This window comes from Mus pahari, chromosome 12 (genome assembly GCF_900095145.1).
Source record: "Mus pahari chromosome 12, PAHARI_EIJ_v1.1, whole genome shotgun sequence".
NCBI classification, from domain to species: Eukaryota; Metazoa; Chordata; class Mammalia; order Rodentia; family Muridae; genus Mus; species Mus pahari.
The window spans coordinates 46,295,022-46,311,951 of record NC_034601.1 but is presented as its reverse complement, the minus strand read 5'-3'; the positions used below and the strand labels follow the sequence as shown (position 1 = coordinate 46,311,951).

At 37.8% G+C, this 16,930-nt stretch overlaps 1 protein-coding gene across 3 annotated transcripts in view; it reads left to right on the top strand.

Moving 5' to 3' along the window:
• Alcam (activated leukocyte cell adhesion molecule) overlaps positions 1-16,930 on the top strand; it is a 195,249-nt gene that overhangs the window by 134,434 nt on the left and 43,885 nt on the right. For all 3 annotated transcript variants that reach the window (XM_021209215.2, XM_029544729.1, XM_029544730.1), the window contains exons 2-3: positions 8,855-8,955; positions 12,465-12,684. In XM_021209215.2, the coding sequence (XP_021064874.1) occupies positions 8,855-8,955; positions 12,465-12,684 (321 nt within the window). The remainder of the gene's footprint in view (positions 1-8,854; positions 8,956-12,464; positions 12,685-16,930) is intronic.

Genomic DNA, 16,930 nt, shown 5'->3' with positions numbered 1-16,930 from the left:
GAAGGAAAGAAAGAAAGAAAGAAAGAAAGAAAGAAAGAAAGAAAGAAAGAAAGAAAGAAAGAAAGAAAGAAAGAAAGAAAGAAAGAAAGAAAGAAAACAGAGATAGTGATAGGCCAATACCCTTAATAGTGAAAAAAATCCCAACTTACCTAGCACTACAGGCCAGTCCTTGTTTCCTTATGATATACATGTACAAGCAGATGTAAAAAGTGATGTCAGCACAGCAGTGCAAGTCCCAATATAATATTTTGAACTTCACTTATGTGGTCCTGTCACATAACAAGGATTATTGTGTTGACCTATAATCTGATGACATGATGACTACTTAGAGTGCTATAAACGGCCAATTCTGCAAGTAAAATGAAGAGTACACATCTTAAAATACAATCTCAGGAACTAATGCTAATTTATGGTTTAATGGGATAGTCATTTCCTTCCAAGTATTATTCCACAGTGACCTGATCATTACTCTAAAATGTCTACCATGACACATTTTTAATTACAGGAAGTGGAGAGGGAAGGGAGGAAAAAATTGCTACTTTCTTATTCACGGACATAACTCAGTTGTATATGAGTGATAAGACATAACCCCTGTGATAGGCAACACAGAAGGTGAATTTTGAACAAGGATTCCTGATATCCAAAGTCAATATCTAAGTACCCAAGTTAGTTGAAGGAAATTTGACAAAAACAATGGAGAAGGGAGGAAAAATTCTTCACTCTGGTTGTCAAAATTACATTAGATTTTTATCAAATGTTCTACTCCATCCATCATCCATTGTAAATATACAGACATGAACACACACACATGAGCACACCCAAATGCACACATATGTATATTTGACTGTATATGTATATAGTGACAATTAATGTATATGTATATATGACTATGAGGAAAAATCTTAAATTCTACTTCAATGTGATAAATTATCAGAGCAATTCTAAGATGGAAAACTACCGGTGAATGAATCATAAAAAAGTAGGGTTGACCAACACATTCAAAATGTGAACTTTACCACTAGAACTATGATATTTTGTTATATTAAATAAAATATATATGGGATGCATGGTTTATAATTCATTCATGGTGTGATCCATACTGTATGATTTGTGAATTTAAAAAATTTTTATTTCTATAAAAACTTTAAAAATCAAATCCTAAAGTATGCAATCCACTGTAATGTAATATGAAACACTTAAGTGGGGCGTTCAGATTTGGTGGGAAGGAAGTGTTTCTGTATGCCACTTCTATCTCCATCCCTCCGCCTGAATTTAGTCATTACTTTGTCCTACAGTAAGATTTTATTTTACTTCAAAGAATTCTTCCCTGGAAACCAGTTTCATTGGAACTAGTTTTGATGGGTGGAGATGGCACATGTCTATTTTTCTTTATTAATTATTTACTTACTTTGTATCCCTTCTCCCTTCTCTTCAGAAGAGGGGAGGGCTCCCATGGCTCTCAACCAGATTTGGCATATCAAGACTAGGAGTACCGTCTTTTATTGAGGTGAGACAAGGCAGCACAAGGTAAAGGGATCCAAAGGCAGACAGCTGTGTCAGAGACCCCCTTTGCTCATGCTTAGGAGTCCCACATGAAGACCCAGCTGCACAACGATTACATATGAGCCTAATTCTGACCCATGCATGCTTCCTCTTAGACAGTTCAATCCCTATGAGTATCTATGTGCCCAAGTTAATTGAATCTGTAGGTTTTCTTATGGTGTTCTTTACCCTTCTAGCTCCTTGCATCCTTTCTCCTCCTCCTCCTCCTCCTCCTCCTCCTCCTCCTCCTCCTCCACAGGATTCCACAAGCTCCACTTAATGTTTGGTTGTGGGTCTTTGAATCTGTTTCTATCTGCTGCTGCTTGCCACCTCTCAGATGAGAGCTCTGCCAGACTCCTATCTGCACTCACAGGAGAACATCATTAATGATGTCAGGGCGGGTTTTCTCCTGGCATGGTTCTCAAGTTGGGTCACTCATTAGTTGGGCAGTTCCTCAATTTATGCTTCATCTTTATTCTTGCATGGCTTGTAGCCAGGAAAAAAAGTGTAGGTCTAGGGGTTCATGACAGGGTTGGTGTCCCAGTCAGTAGAAATTTTGCCTGGTTACAGGAGATGGCCCATTCAGGCTCTTTATTCCCCATTGCTAGGAGTATTAACTAGGGTCCCTCTCATAGATTCCTGGGATTTTCCATTGTACTAGATTTCTAGCTCATCCCAGACATGCCTCCATAATCCAGTTGTCTCTCCCAGTACTCTATCTATATCCTCCCCAGACCTCACCCCTCCTGCACCCATCCCAACCCCTTCCCCATCCAGTCATCTCCCTCCATCCACCCACAGTGTCTAATCTATTTCCCCTGCTTAGTGAGTTGCAAGTGTCCCTCTCCTTGATTCCTCTCCATTATTTAGTTTCTTTGGATCTATGAACTATAGCATGGTTATCCTGTACTTTATGACTAAAAGCCACTTATAAGTGAGGACATACCATGTTTGTCTTTCTTGGTCTGGCTTACCTCACAAGAGGAAGATATGCTCAAGTTCCATCTATTTCACTGCAAATTTCATGATGTCATCATTTTTAATGACCGATTAATATTCAATCCTATAAATGTACTAAATTTTCTTTATACATTTTTCAATTAAGGGTCATCTAGGTTGTTTCCAGTTTCTGGCTAATACTAATAAAGCTGCTGGGAACATAGTTGTGCACATGTCCTTATGTTATAGTGAAGTATCTTTTGGGTGTACGCCTAGGAGTGTTATAGCTGGGACTTGAGGAAGATCTATTTTTTCTGAGAACCCCCAAATTTTCAAAGTTGTGTAAGTTTGCACTCTTACCAACAATGGAGGGGTGTTCCCTGGCTTCATATCCTCTCCAGCATAAACTATCTGTTGAAATTTTTTATCTTAGCTATTCTGAGGCATTAAGATGGAATCTCAAAGCCTCTTTGACTTACATTTTCCTGATGGCTAAGGATGTTGAACATCTCTTAATTGATTTGTGGCCATTAGAGATTTCTCTGTCAAGAATTCTCTGTTTAGATCTGTACCCCATTTTTAAAAATTGGATTATTTGATTTTTATGTCAAGAATCTTGAGTTCTTTATATACTTTGTATATCAGCCCTTTATCAGATGTGGACTTAGTCAAAATCTTTTCCATTCTCTAGACTGCCATTTTGTCCTATTTATGACATGCTTTGTCTTACAAAACTTTGTCTTTAATCCCTGCACTTGGGAGGCAGAGGCAGGTAGATTGCTGAGGTTTAGGCCATCCTGGTCTACAGAGCAAGTTTCAGGACAACCAAGGCTATACAGAGAGACCCTTTCTCAAACAAACAAACAAACAAAAGACAAAACAACAGTTTCATGGAATGTAAGAAAACAATAGTTACAGCTTAAGCCACTTTCTGAGTGGATGGGGCTTGAGGTAATTTTGCATATGAAATGGCAATTAATTATCTCTTCTGAAAGCTTTGAATTTTCATAGAGGGGTAGAGGAGTACTGTCAGAGATGCCACAAGAACCTCACAAGAGAGAATCCAGGCCTCTTACAATGAAGATAGCTCCAACCTAAAATGTCAGATGTAACCAACACTGCTATAAACTGATGTTACAAAGTATGGACATGCCATCTAGAGCTGCTCACATCCTGTTATCAATAAGGTAAAGAAGAGCATCAGCTCAGTTAAGTATCAAAATCAATCAACTAAGCACAAAGGTAGTTTTCAATAACAAACATCTTTCTACCTAACCTCAACACCACCAATTTGTTCAAGTAAGTGTGAAATTTCAGTGATAATTTAGTTCTTATATCATACTCTCTGAGCCCATTATAATTCAGCTTAACCCTTTCATGGCACCAAAGAGAGCTACAAAGCTCAGTGAGTGCTTCTAAGGACAAAGATGCTATTAAAATAGCAGAGCAATAAATAATAATTATACATGCTAAATTACAGCATGCAGGAGTATATTGGGTCTGAGTCTCATTCTGTCCTCTATACAATTCTGTTTCTGCTTGGAATAGAGCGAGGAGTCTGAAGTCCATCAATAATATAAAGAGAATCATTACTCTGACCTTTAGAATTCATTTATATAGAAAAGTCATTTGCCACCAATGTGATAAAAATCACTACATTCATAGTTATTTTTGATGGAAGTCAAAAGTATTACAACTTAGTATATTCTGCTTTAAATTATTTGCTTCAGAAATGTACAGTTATAGTTAGTGGGTATTTTATGCTCAGGTTGTTTGTTTGTTTGTTTGTTTGTTTTTTGAGATGCTATGTATCAGAATTATCTGGTCAAGAAATTTTTTTAAATTTTTGTTTATTATATTTTACTTACTTTCCAGTACTATTGTTTTGGTTTCGATGGTTGTTTGTTTGTATGTATGTGTTTTGGATAATAGCACTTTTAAAAAAGTGTTTCAATTATACCCTGCTTCTCAGGCATAAAAAATTATGTTATTTTATGTCAGAACATTTTGCAAGCTATTGTGTTCATCAAAGTGTCTTGAATTGGCACATTTCATACAGTTCTAATCCAGTTAAACTGCATGTATAGGCAAGACATTGGCTGAGTATACAAGCACATAATGGGTTAGAAATGGGATTGCTTTGTTGATAAAGGGCTTATCCAGCATGCATGAGAGCCTGGGTTAAGAAGAAACTGGGTACCATGGCTCATATGAGCACTTGTAGTACCGGCACCAGGAAGGTAGGAATAGATATATCTCTTATGCTTCCTGACATACTTGTTTAGTTTCAGTCCCCTGAGAGATAGTGGCATCATAAAATGATAGGTGTCACTTGAAGAAAGACACTTGAAATTGTCCTTTCTCCTCCAGATATACACATCCATTCACACAGAGATGCACCTGCAGTCACAAATAACATATACACACATGGATATGGATGTTCACATACATATTGTACACATCCATAGCCTACTATGTTATGTTGTATGTTCAGCCTCTTGATGCAACATCTCACAGACCGTTTATATTTCTAGTAGTGCCAAATAATCTGTAGAGCACAAAATTCAATAATTTAGTTAATGACAATTACAGGAAGAAAACTGCGGGAGAATTCTAGTAAGGCAAACTCAATTTTCAGATCTGGTAGTTTAAAGATAAAAGGCTTTTTTCTTCTAAGAAAGGTGCAAACAGAATCACTCAGGGTGACAGGATTTTCCAGGTCTTGCTGCCCGTTCTAGACATCTGTAGGAGTCAGGACGCTAATTCATCACCAAATCACCATGGTCTTTGTAGTTACTGTATCTCTAGGAGGTTAGACAACTTAGCTCTCCCGCAGAGGCATACCTTGCATCTTTCACACAGATGAACCAGGAAATCATATGCACTTACTAGAAACAAGTTGATGACTGTAGCCAACTTGAAAATTGATCCCAATGTAAGCATTATTATGGCTCCTCCTGTGGTGCAATGTCCTTACCCTCTTCTGAGTTTGTGGAAAAGAGATCTTGTCTCTGACGGTTTGTCTTGCTCTGTTGTCCCTATTTCTGTCGTGTGTCTTATTTCTTTTGAATATCTTCTCTCATTAGAGGCCTGTCCTAGCTGAATTCAATCTGGCATTGTCACTATTAGATGCGACCCCTGAGTTGTCAAAACAGCCGAAGCGCCAACACTCTGCTTTGTGGTCTCATGAGATGAATCATCTGTAAATCAGAGAGCAGAAATAGTTCTAATCTCACAGGAGATGGAAGAGAAGCTTCCATGAACTATCACGAAATGTATTTGTTTTTAGGTTTTGGGTTTTTTTTCTCCTCATGACAATAAATGACAACAACAACAAAAAAAAAATTCCATGTTCTCTGCCCATGCAAAATATAATGCTTTTAGAATATGATAAAGCAATAAGAATAACTCAAAGTTCCATTATTATAAGGTATTTCTGATTTCCAAATATATTAGATAAGTAAAATGAAAAGGATGTCACCACATTCAAATGATCAGTCATTTTACTAAATTTCTTAAGTGTCAGAATATGGAGTTTAAAAATGCTTGTTCTTTTCTCTGCCATTATTGTGCTGTGATCATGGTAATAATACAAGATATACTTCAGATTCACGCAGCTTTAAAACCTGTCATAAAATCTGGCATACGTATAGAACATTAACCTCCCATAAGGGTAGAAGAGAAAAATAGTATCTGGGAAGATCAATGATCAACATGTTGGGAAAGGCCTTTGCTTGCTTCCCTTTGCCTTAAAGGATTCACGTCACATGATTCTGAGCTCTCTGCAAACTGCATTGCTTGGTCTACCTTGGAATCAGCACCAATTGTCAAAAGAAGATGTTTTATAAAATTTAAAAAAAAAAAAAGTGAGCCAATTATCAGGGTGCAACCTGACACAGATGAAGGTGAAGTGACAATCCACCATCACATTCAAGTGCTTTATTATAAAAGGTGAAATCACAAGTCACCTGTGGCTTTGTCGATCTGCACTGTCTATACCTAGCCACAAATTAAAATACATGCTGAAATTCCCACGTGCAGGAACCTGATAGAGAAAACCAGAGCTGTGTTCTATTAGAACAGCCTATTCAAGGTCAATATGCCTGTTAGGGATCACACATACAAAAGCCCAGTATTTAGGACTCAAAGGTGTTTGAAGACACCAAGAGACCGTGGGTCACTGAATCAACTAAGCAGGGGTCACATGGGCCCGTGGAGATGAAACAGCTGGCATGGGGCCCATATGAGTTCGCATCAGGTCCTCTGCATGCGTGTTATGGGTGTTGGTTTGGGGTTTTTGTGGGGCCTCTAACAGTGGGAGCCGGAATACCTCTTTTGCATGCTCTTGGCCTGCCTTGTCCAGCCTTGAGATGAGGGCGCTCACCTTGTCTTATTGTATCTTGTTTTGTCCTGTTTGGCTGTGGTTTGGGAGGCTGGTAAGGAAGGAGAGCGGATCTGGGGGGAGGTTGGGGAGCTAGGAGGAGTGGAGGGATGGGTAACTGTACTTGGAATGTATTGTATGAGAGAAAAATCTATTTTCAATTTTTTTAAAAAAATAATAAAATAACAAAGGAAGTCCAGTATTAGAGTTGGTGTGCTCACTTGCCTGCATGCCTGAAGCCCTGGGTTTAATCCTTAGCATTGCAACATATATGAAATCAAAACTAGAGTAAAACACTACTTATTCTTTTATGATCCTCTGATATCCGATGGTTTAATGTCGAAGGGAGCAATACTTTGAGCACGAGGAAAACAAAATTATAGGAGAGTTTGAAACTTATTTTAACAGATACTGGGTATACGGTGAACAATTGTATGTATTCTTTTATTTTCAAATACCAAATGAAAATACAGTCTCGTTGTTTCTGCATACTATCCTGCATCTTTACAGTGGTAAGAAGTGCTTGAACAGTTTGTGCTACAGTAGTCACTCCTTGTATTCTGGTTCACAGAGACATGTTTAGAGAAGAAGTAGACTCTTGACCAATTGAATTTTTAGAATAGGAATTGTGTCACCTTCCTTCCTAAATAACATTAGTGGTTTCTATGCCTGTGTAAAGCTCTTATGTATACTATACAGTTGATTGGTAACCATGAAAGGTACCATCCATCCACCCACTGATGCTGCTGTTCAGAACGTCCCAAGATGGTTTTTATTTATTGTGTGTTGCAGATTGTCTTAGCTTTGCCCTTTAGCACCACCTGCTGGACGAAATAACATCTGCTTATGGTTTTCCCCTAGAATAGCCCCTTCATGCTCTATATCACCTAGAGTGTTCCTTAATGGGTATTCACCCAAGAGCTTCTTAAACCTTAAAGAGCTCTGTAAGCCTGATAAGTTGAGGTATCTGAGATGTTTTCTTGCTACTATTTCCAATGCAAGTATCAAAGTGAGTTTTTTCTTTTTAATTAGCACATATGAGTTTTATGTACTTAGAGAGTAGGATGTGATATGTGTCTACGTGTATACATAATATGTTCTGATGAAATCATGATAAAGGGTACTTCCATTTCTTCATATGGATTCATATATGTAAGCAGCTCTCATCCAGTTTCTTATAAAGCATATAGCACACTGCTGGATTCCTCAGGACTGGACGTTATCCCTCTTATCTGTTGCTTGTTTGTTTTGATTTGTTTTGTTTAAAACATCCTTCTACCCTTCCCTCTTCCTCTTTCTAGGTTATGTAATTACTATTGTATTTTCATGCTGCCCTTGAAGAAAGACCATAAAGAGTTTGTTTTTCTGTCTGTAAAGCCTTAAGGTTCTTCAAAACTCCAGGATTATAAATAGATATAAAAAATATTTTACGTTTTAAGCAAAATTATTCTTTTCACATTGTAATTTTTTATTACTTAGCTCATTAAAGAATGAAGTGACTTGTTTCTTTTTTGTGTGTATACCAGATTAACAAACAACATTTTAAATTAGATTGATGCCCTAATGCAGCAGCTAACCACTTTGTGAATAACTCCTTGTGAGGATGGGATTTTTGTACTATAATTTTAGCATGTTAATATTTTATGAACAGTTAAAATTTAGTAGGTTTTTTTTGTCTATAAAGTCAGCTACTTGAATACTAGCATTTCTCCACCCAGATAAAGTTGAAATTTGTTCTAACCTGAGCTATGTTTTTTCAATCTTGACACTTAATTTTAATTTTCTAAGAGGTAAATTTGATCATTGGTTCCATGAAAATGTATTTCACGCTATTTTGAGATCTTTGAACATGTTATTTTTGGAATAGCTTCATGTTGCTGTGAAGTATATTCCTAAATACAGTGAAGAACATAATCAGCCTATAAATTCTCCTGTGTTCCTCTGCTATCGCCGCAGGACAACACTCAACATCTCTTTCCCTTTTGCCCAAAGGCCTTGGATGGTACACTGTCAACTCAGCATATGGAGACACCATCGTCATGCCTTGCCGTCTCGACGTACCTCAGAACCTCATGTTTGGCAAATGGAAATATGTAAGTGTGAGACTCCTGGGGTTTGATGAATTGCCTGCAGCTTTTAAAATAAAATTCTCTCTCTTTCTCTCTCTCTCTCTCTCTCTCTCTCTCTCTCTCTCTCTCTCTCTCTCTCTCTCTGTATATGAGAGTATGTAATACTGACATAATACTAATATTTATCTGTGCATGCTTATATAGAAAAATGTAATGTGTTGACTATGTCAATAAAATTCATGCTTATATAACTAAAGCTATTTTAAATACATCTAATAATTCAACAGTTATAGAAGGATCATCTTTGTCTGAACCATCTGCCCGTAAGTGTTAGAGGCACAGAGAAAGACAAAGTTCTAGAATACTATCAGGGGGATGTAGAGCACAGTGCTTCAGAGATCATTTTCTCTTCACTAGTTTCTGAGTGAAGCAGTTACTGCAAAGGCTAGATAGACCTAGCTATCTAGGGAGGCTAGAGAACTCGGATTTCCATGGGGGCTGGCAATCAGCCTTGATTCTGTTGCTGAGTCTTCTGTATGTTGATATTACAGAACGATTGTACATTTAACTGCTGATTTTAGCCGTTGCTTACACTCAAGTTCATCACAGTATGTCAGGTAAAACAATGCAGATAGGTCTGGAAATGGTGAGTAGAGATCCCAGAAGGTGGATGTGGTAGTTGACTTAACAAAGATTAATGCCTCGGTTGAACGCCGATCAACAAGAGGTGTCTTTGTTGTACAGTTTCCCAAGGCAAGGTCATAAAAGACTTGCACCAGTGAGCAAGGTTCAAGTACATAGATACTTCCTGGAATACAATAGCATATTTCCCTAGTCCCTGAATATTTGCAGACATTTGCATAAAGAGAACATTGTTGGCTGTCAGATGATTTATTAACTGTTTGTTTACGACAACTTTTCTCAAAGTAGTAGTTATGTATAAATGCATTGTGAATTGTGTGAGACCTTAGTTATATTAATTTGTTAGGTTTATTTGACCACAAACCTTTTATATAAAATATCTCCCATAAAAAATATGTTATACTAAATACATTTTGGCAAAAGTGCCTAAGCTTGCACTCATGGGATAAACAGGCATGGCCGTTTCTAATGTTAACTCTGAAATTAGACCAATGGAGTCTCGAGTCTTCCATTGGCAGGTGAAGTAAGCCTATTTTCTTACTATGAAAATGAGATATCTTCCTCACAGTGTTGTTGTGAGAGTTAAGTAATTAATTCATAGCAAAATGCTTAGCGGTACCAGTACTTGACTGCTAAGTACAGACTTAAGAAGTCAGCTACTACAACTGGGGGGTTCATGCCCCCAGTCACACTGTGCACATGTGTCAAGAAAAAGAAAAAAATAGACAAGTAGGTGACACATCACACTTGTCATTATTGTGTACTTGTTATCCGGTCACTCCAGGTCATTCTGAATTCTTGTTCTCTTGTTCTCAGAGGACTGATGTTGAGGAAAGTGTCTATTTGAAATCCTCAAGTTTCGGCTCTTTGAGTCTACCATGTAATGTTCTCATAGAACAAATTGACCTCCAAAATAAATGGAATCAACTGAGAGAATAATAAACTCATGTGATAATAACACATCTAAGAAAAACGTAGGGGGCCAGATTCCACACCAGCTGAATTGACACAATACTACTGGAAGCCAATCAATAAGGGCTATTTTCAAATTGTTAGCTAAGCAAAAAAAGCTCCAGGAATAAATTAATGAGATGCATTTGAGTGACTCTCAAGTCAATGTTGATTTGCAGACACACTGCTGCATGCTCTAATTTAATGTAATCAGCTGGAAGAAGAGTAGAAGGTTTGGAAGAATTGAAAGTGAACATACATAAAGAGAAGAAAGCTAGATCCATCCATCACTTGTAGACATGGGTGGAGACAAGAGCCTTCGTCATGAGCATCTGCCACAATGACTGATACAGGGGAGAAATCTCACCACTGTCAGGATTACCCAAGTGTACTCTAAAGGCACCTATGCTGCTCTCAGATCTCTGCACTTTACTGTGGGGAAACTTAGGAAGTCATCTTCCAAAATGCTACCTTCATTGGCTAATCTACAAGTGACACTAATACCGTAAATCTAATTTACAAGTTTGTTATGAACATTAGTTATACCCACTTATCACTTCACAGATAACCTAGCGAAAGCACCTGCCGTGTGATTAAGTACTAAAACATTAACGATTATTTGCAAGAGAATTACGGAAACCTAAGATATTCTGATAACATGGATCCGACAGTAGAGAAATAACTTAAGGCAAGGATTTGCACTGGAAAACTGGGATAAGACTAAAAACTTAAGACAAATATTCTTGATATATTTGCATATGTGCATACATACATAAGAAACTAAACCTTTTGAATTCCTAAATAAGCTTTGCAATCACAACTAATAGTTACTTAAAATCAAAATCAATCAAACTACTAAGCTTCTATGGAATCTTAATATTTGCTTAGATCTTAACCATGTTCCTTCATACGTTAGGTTCTTAAAGCCCTTGTTAGGTAAATAACAGGGGATAGTTGACCCCTATCTTAAAATAACTTGCTTCCTAGGTAAGGGAATTTCTTGTGAGAACAGAGGGGAAAAGACACCATATAGACGAGTGTTCTTGGCACTCTTTCCCATGCCAAATTATGTCTTACACTGATAACGTTTTCATGATACCTTTCTTGTTTTCCCATTTTTTATTACATATTTTCTTTATTTACATTTCAAATGCTATCCCGAAAGTTCCCTATTACCCTCCCCCGCCCCTGCTCCCCTACCCACCCACGCCCACTACTTGGCCCTGGCCTTCCGCTGTGCTGGGTCATATACAGTTTGCAAGACCAAGAGGCCTCATGATACCTTTCAAAGTAAGTTTTAAACCTTAGGCACAACACTCAGGGTTTCAGTGGTTAATCACAGTCTTGTTTAGTAAAAAGGATGGTTTGCCAGGGGGGACGTTTCTCCTTCATGAAAATTGAGTACATGGTATACGGTGCAACCACATCAATGCTAGTTGTCAGATATGAGCACTTAAAGTGTGCGGATTAAAGCAATAAATGTTTCCAATATTGCTACCTAACATTACTAAGGCCTGATAGCAAGCTCAACTCTGTGACCGACCTCTTCCGTGATATTTTTTTTCCAAACATTTTTTTTTTATCCTATGTTTGTCTTTATCTACTTTTTAGATCTCTATTAAACAAAACTACATCACACCCAACAAAACAGCCATTGATGTCCCACAGGTGGGAGTTGAACTCCACCTCAGAGAGCTTGGTCTTTTCATTTCACCCATTTGTATGAACCTATGAGAGAAATAACAACTTCACTCCATGTGGGGTGTGATTTTTCTTTCTGTAAGCAAAGCTTTAAGTGATGCTGGTGCCTAAAAACTGTTACGCTTCAACACCGCCATCAACAAAATTCCATATAAAAGAACATGGCAAAGGGAATTATATGATGCTGAAACATATGAATTATGTGTATTTTCAAAGTGTCTTGTTATTTTGACTTTCAGGAAAAGCCCGATGGGTCCCCAGTATTTATTGCATTCAGATCTTCTACGAAGAAAAGTGTGCAATATGATGATGTCCCAGAGTACAAGGACAGACTGAGCCTCTCAGAAAACTACACTTTGTCTATCGCCAATGCTAAGATCAGTGATGAGAAGAGATTTGTGTGCATGTTAGTGACCGAGGACAACGTGTTTGAAGCACCGACCCTAGTCAAGGTGTTCAGTAAGTAGACTGCAGTAGATCTGTGAAGTGGGGTTGATGGCTTGTGTTAGGAGGTATTCTCCAGGTGGACGCTTTAGTCTCTGCAACACCTCTTCACTGGCCCTTTCTAGAGCCCTTTAATCTACTTGTGCACGCTGCTATCGAGGAAAATACATCTGGCATTAATGGGAGATGTGCAGTGAAGAGTTAGAACAATACTGTGTTTTGTTTGCCCTGTAACTTTCCCTCGGATATGAAGTGCTACCAGTGACAACTGGTGTATGCCCTCTAACTTCCATTGATGGGTCCAAAAAAAAAAAAAAAAGTAATCTTTATGCAGATAATAGGATACATACTATCCTGTTCTCTTATTATCATGCATATCATACAAATGTATACAGGGTTGAGTGAATCAAACAAAATTGTCATTTTTTATATATTTAAAATGAAAAATAAAAATTGAAGCTATTCTATGATCTAAAGATATAGGAACTTAATTTGTAATGTACATACATAAATGTAACATGTGTGTGTGTGTGTGTGTGTGTGTGTGTGTGTGTGTGTGTGTGAGTATTTTCTGACCTTGAACGTTTATTGGTTCTGTCCTTAACCTGTTCAAAAGGTTAATAAAATTTCCCTAAAATAATAAAGCCCAGTACATTGAGAATGTGAATGGGAATACAGAGAGAATACACCAAAAAAGTTAAAGTAGGGTTAGAAGAAAAGAGACTAGTAGAAGAGACTCAATGTAATTACTATAGTTACCATGACACAGTAACTTCACCTAATTATATATAGTTAATGTTACTCTGCAAATAGCAAATGAATACCTCCCAATGTATAATTAAGGGAGATCTTCTTTTAAGATTCAAATAAAAGGTCCCACCTCAGTTACATCATGCTGTTTTAGAAATTACAGGAGGAAAGAGCAGGTCTCAAATATTTCAGAATATCAGTCTTAATTAGAAGAAAAAAGTTTTACTTTCCCACTTTCTCAATCTTGCTTCTGATGCTTTGACAGTTCCTAGAAATGATTCTAATAAATAGTAAAGAAAGAAACCCTGGAGGCCTCCATCTTGAGCGAGCAACCATGGATTTTTCGTGTTTCTCTTTAATAACCTATGCAGCTAAGTTGGGCTGTCCCTTAAGTATTTATGTAGACATCAAAGCTCCAATGGGTTCACGATGTGGATTCAAAGAGTACTAACACTGTCAGGGGAAAGCTTTGTTCTCCAGAAAAGCCTTGTAAATGTATATTACATGTTTCAGTTGATTACCTTTTAGCTTAGAAGGCACTTTCTAGGAGTCATCTACACTTCTCTATTATAATTTTATTCAACCTCAGTCCCAACTGTTTAAAAGCCTAGCCTACTTCCATGGGATACATGAAGAACTGGTGTTCTGAATTTGCCATTGGCCCGGTTGGCTTTTAGGTTCTCTCTCTCTCTCTCTCTCTCTCTCTCTCTCTCTCTCTCTCTTAGTTTTCTTCTATTTTGCTTTTATTGGAGAGATGGACAGTAGATTTGCTAATGGCATTTTCCCCTAAAAGCAGAATAACAACAATTAAAAACAACAAAATTACCAATAGGTTTTGATATCATAAATATCAAGAATGTGGGTAGACTAACTCGCAATGCTAATCATTATGTAAATGAATTTGCCATTTTCAATTTTCTGTAAATTGTCTTGAAATTATCAAAAATCACCGTAGCGCACAGACAAGTCAAGCACATTCTGATTTCTTTTTTCTTTTTCCAATTTTTTATTAGGTATTTTCTTCATTTACAAATGCTATCCTGAAAGTCCCCTATACCCTCCCCCTACCCTTCTCCCCTGCCCACTCACTCCCACTTCTTGGCCCTGGTGTTCTCCTGTGCTGGGGCACATAAAGATTTCAAGACCAAGGGGCCTCTCTTCCCAATGATGGCCGACTAGGCTATCTTCTGCTACATATGCAGCTAGAGACAGGAGCTCTGGGGGTACTATTTAGAAGAATCATTTGTGACATTTCCCAAGTTTTCTTTAAAAAACGCTATGTAAATATCTAAGAGTACAAATTAATTTACTAAAACCTGTAAGCTACTTTAGAGTGCAGAGGCTTTCTATGATGCTTAAAACAGAGTCACATGCCACACACCTCCAGTACCCCTGCCTCCTGCTCTTTTGAATGTTGTCAAAAGGAAGCAATTCTCAGAAACAGAATTTGCATTCTAGGATGTAGGCCAGAAAGAATTTACATAGCAAGTTACACACTCTTGAAAGTGGCATTGCATCTGAGAAGCCACGAAAGGCCCTCAAAATCTAAGAAAATTAACGACAACCCTGATGATCGTGGCAGTCCAGCAAGATCCTGTAGAAACCTCTCTTCTCATCATTGAATCCTGTATTTACCTCAGGCCACCTTTTTGTGAATCCAGCAGCAACTGTGGCAGGGAGGCTTTCATCCTATGCGTGTATATATTTCAGTCACTTAGGAGTTACTGTGCTCATCAATCAGTCCTCTGTTTCTGTTGAATTACCTAGCAACATGAACCATGTACCACTGCATCAAGTGTGGCTCATATAAGCCAATCTCAGATCAGCATCTGCATACTGCCAGGCCCAGGAGCGAAATCATTTTATTCAACTTGCTTTTATTCAAGCCAGAGGCCCTGACTGATGATTTTTACCTTCAATGTAGGTTTGTTTGTTTTGTTTTAACCTACATCTCTGATGTAAGAAATTATATCTACATGCCAACCCCAGTCCAAGCAAATAATGTGCCTTGTCACTTCGTGAATAGCATCAAAGTCAAACTGCCTTTGAATTTAGTACACATTTGAGAGCAATAAAACTGTTTGGAAGCAAGATTAGACCTTTGAAAATTCCCAGACATTCATTCAAATGACTGCGCAAAAGGCTCAGAGGTCAAACAGGTGCTAAGAGCACCAAATGGCTATCACTGATATGATGGAAAAATCTGTGAGCTAGTCGCCAGAAGACCTTGCTCTGTCAGGGCTGCCACTAAGTTCTGACCTTGGCAAGTCTCTTTACCAGCCTGGGGTTAAAACAACCTCTTGAGTAAAATGAGTGCTTTAGATTACATGGAAGGATTCTCTCTACTGCTGTTAGAGCCATGTCCAGGAACCATGGGGTCTAGCATGGTAAGGAGATGCTTCAATTCAAGTGGTTAGAATCCTATTCACTGTTTCAGTTATTTGCAATAACTACTTGAGGAAAAGAAAATGAAAAGGCAGCCTCAGACACTTAGGAGGTCAGATCTAAATTCAGAGTCAGCATGGAAAATGTAAAAAATACCCATCTTGATTTTTTTTTTTTAAGGATCTAAAGCACCTCTTAGTGAAACTTTGGACTTAATTTTCCAGGTCTCTGTGTTCTGCTATGTTCTGCAGTATTAGAAGAAAGTCACTTCCCAGGACTTGGTCTGTGTACACTGGGCCAGATTTCAAAGGGTTGGCCAATGCTGGCTCCACACATAATTTCAGAGGTCCTACTTGGATATGACTCTTAATGCTTCATCGAATTGGAAAATTGAGAATCTCTCCTCCCTCCAGTAGAAATTGTTAAACCAGAAAATAGTAAAGAAATATGTTCAAGGAGAAAGAAATAGAAAATGTTGTATTTAACAAATCAGACCTAAATTGTGTGTTACAATTTTATTCTTCCATTTAGCAGGGGAAGTAAATGAGGGGAGTAGAAACATGGTCACACACAGCCTAGGCTATTCCACAAACATGTTTTATAGCCAAGGCTGTCCTTGAACTCTTCTCCCTCCTTTCATCTTCCAAGTATTGAAATTATATGTGTATCACTATACTCAAGTCATTTTGATTCTTTAAATACTACTACTACTACTAATAATAATGATAATAACATTTCCCAACATAGTTAGAAAAATCAAACATTGTTTCATAGATGCACTAGCTTATGTGTTCCATAACTTATTAGGAATCTGATTGTAAACAGGAACTGAGAGTCTCGCCCCTGCACAAACCTGCCTGGGCCCTTGTTTCTTCTTGTTCTCTGACAGAGCTAGTCCGTGTGTGGTCTATAGAGTAAGGCAAGGATATCATGGGTGATAAAGAGCAATTTTATCCCATAACTACATAACTATATCTTAATCTGTCTAGTAGAGGGCTGGGTGCCTAAACTATCACTTTTAGTAAGGTATTGATTTCTACTTTTTTTCTGGAACTCAATATTCATAGAATTCACTAACTATGTAGCCTGAGAGTGAGAGCTAGGATTTCGGGTATGTATTTTAGTA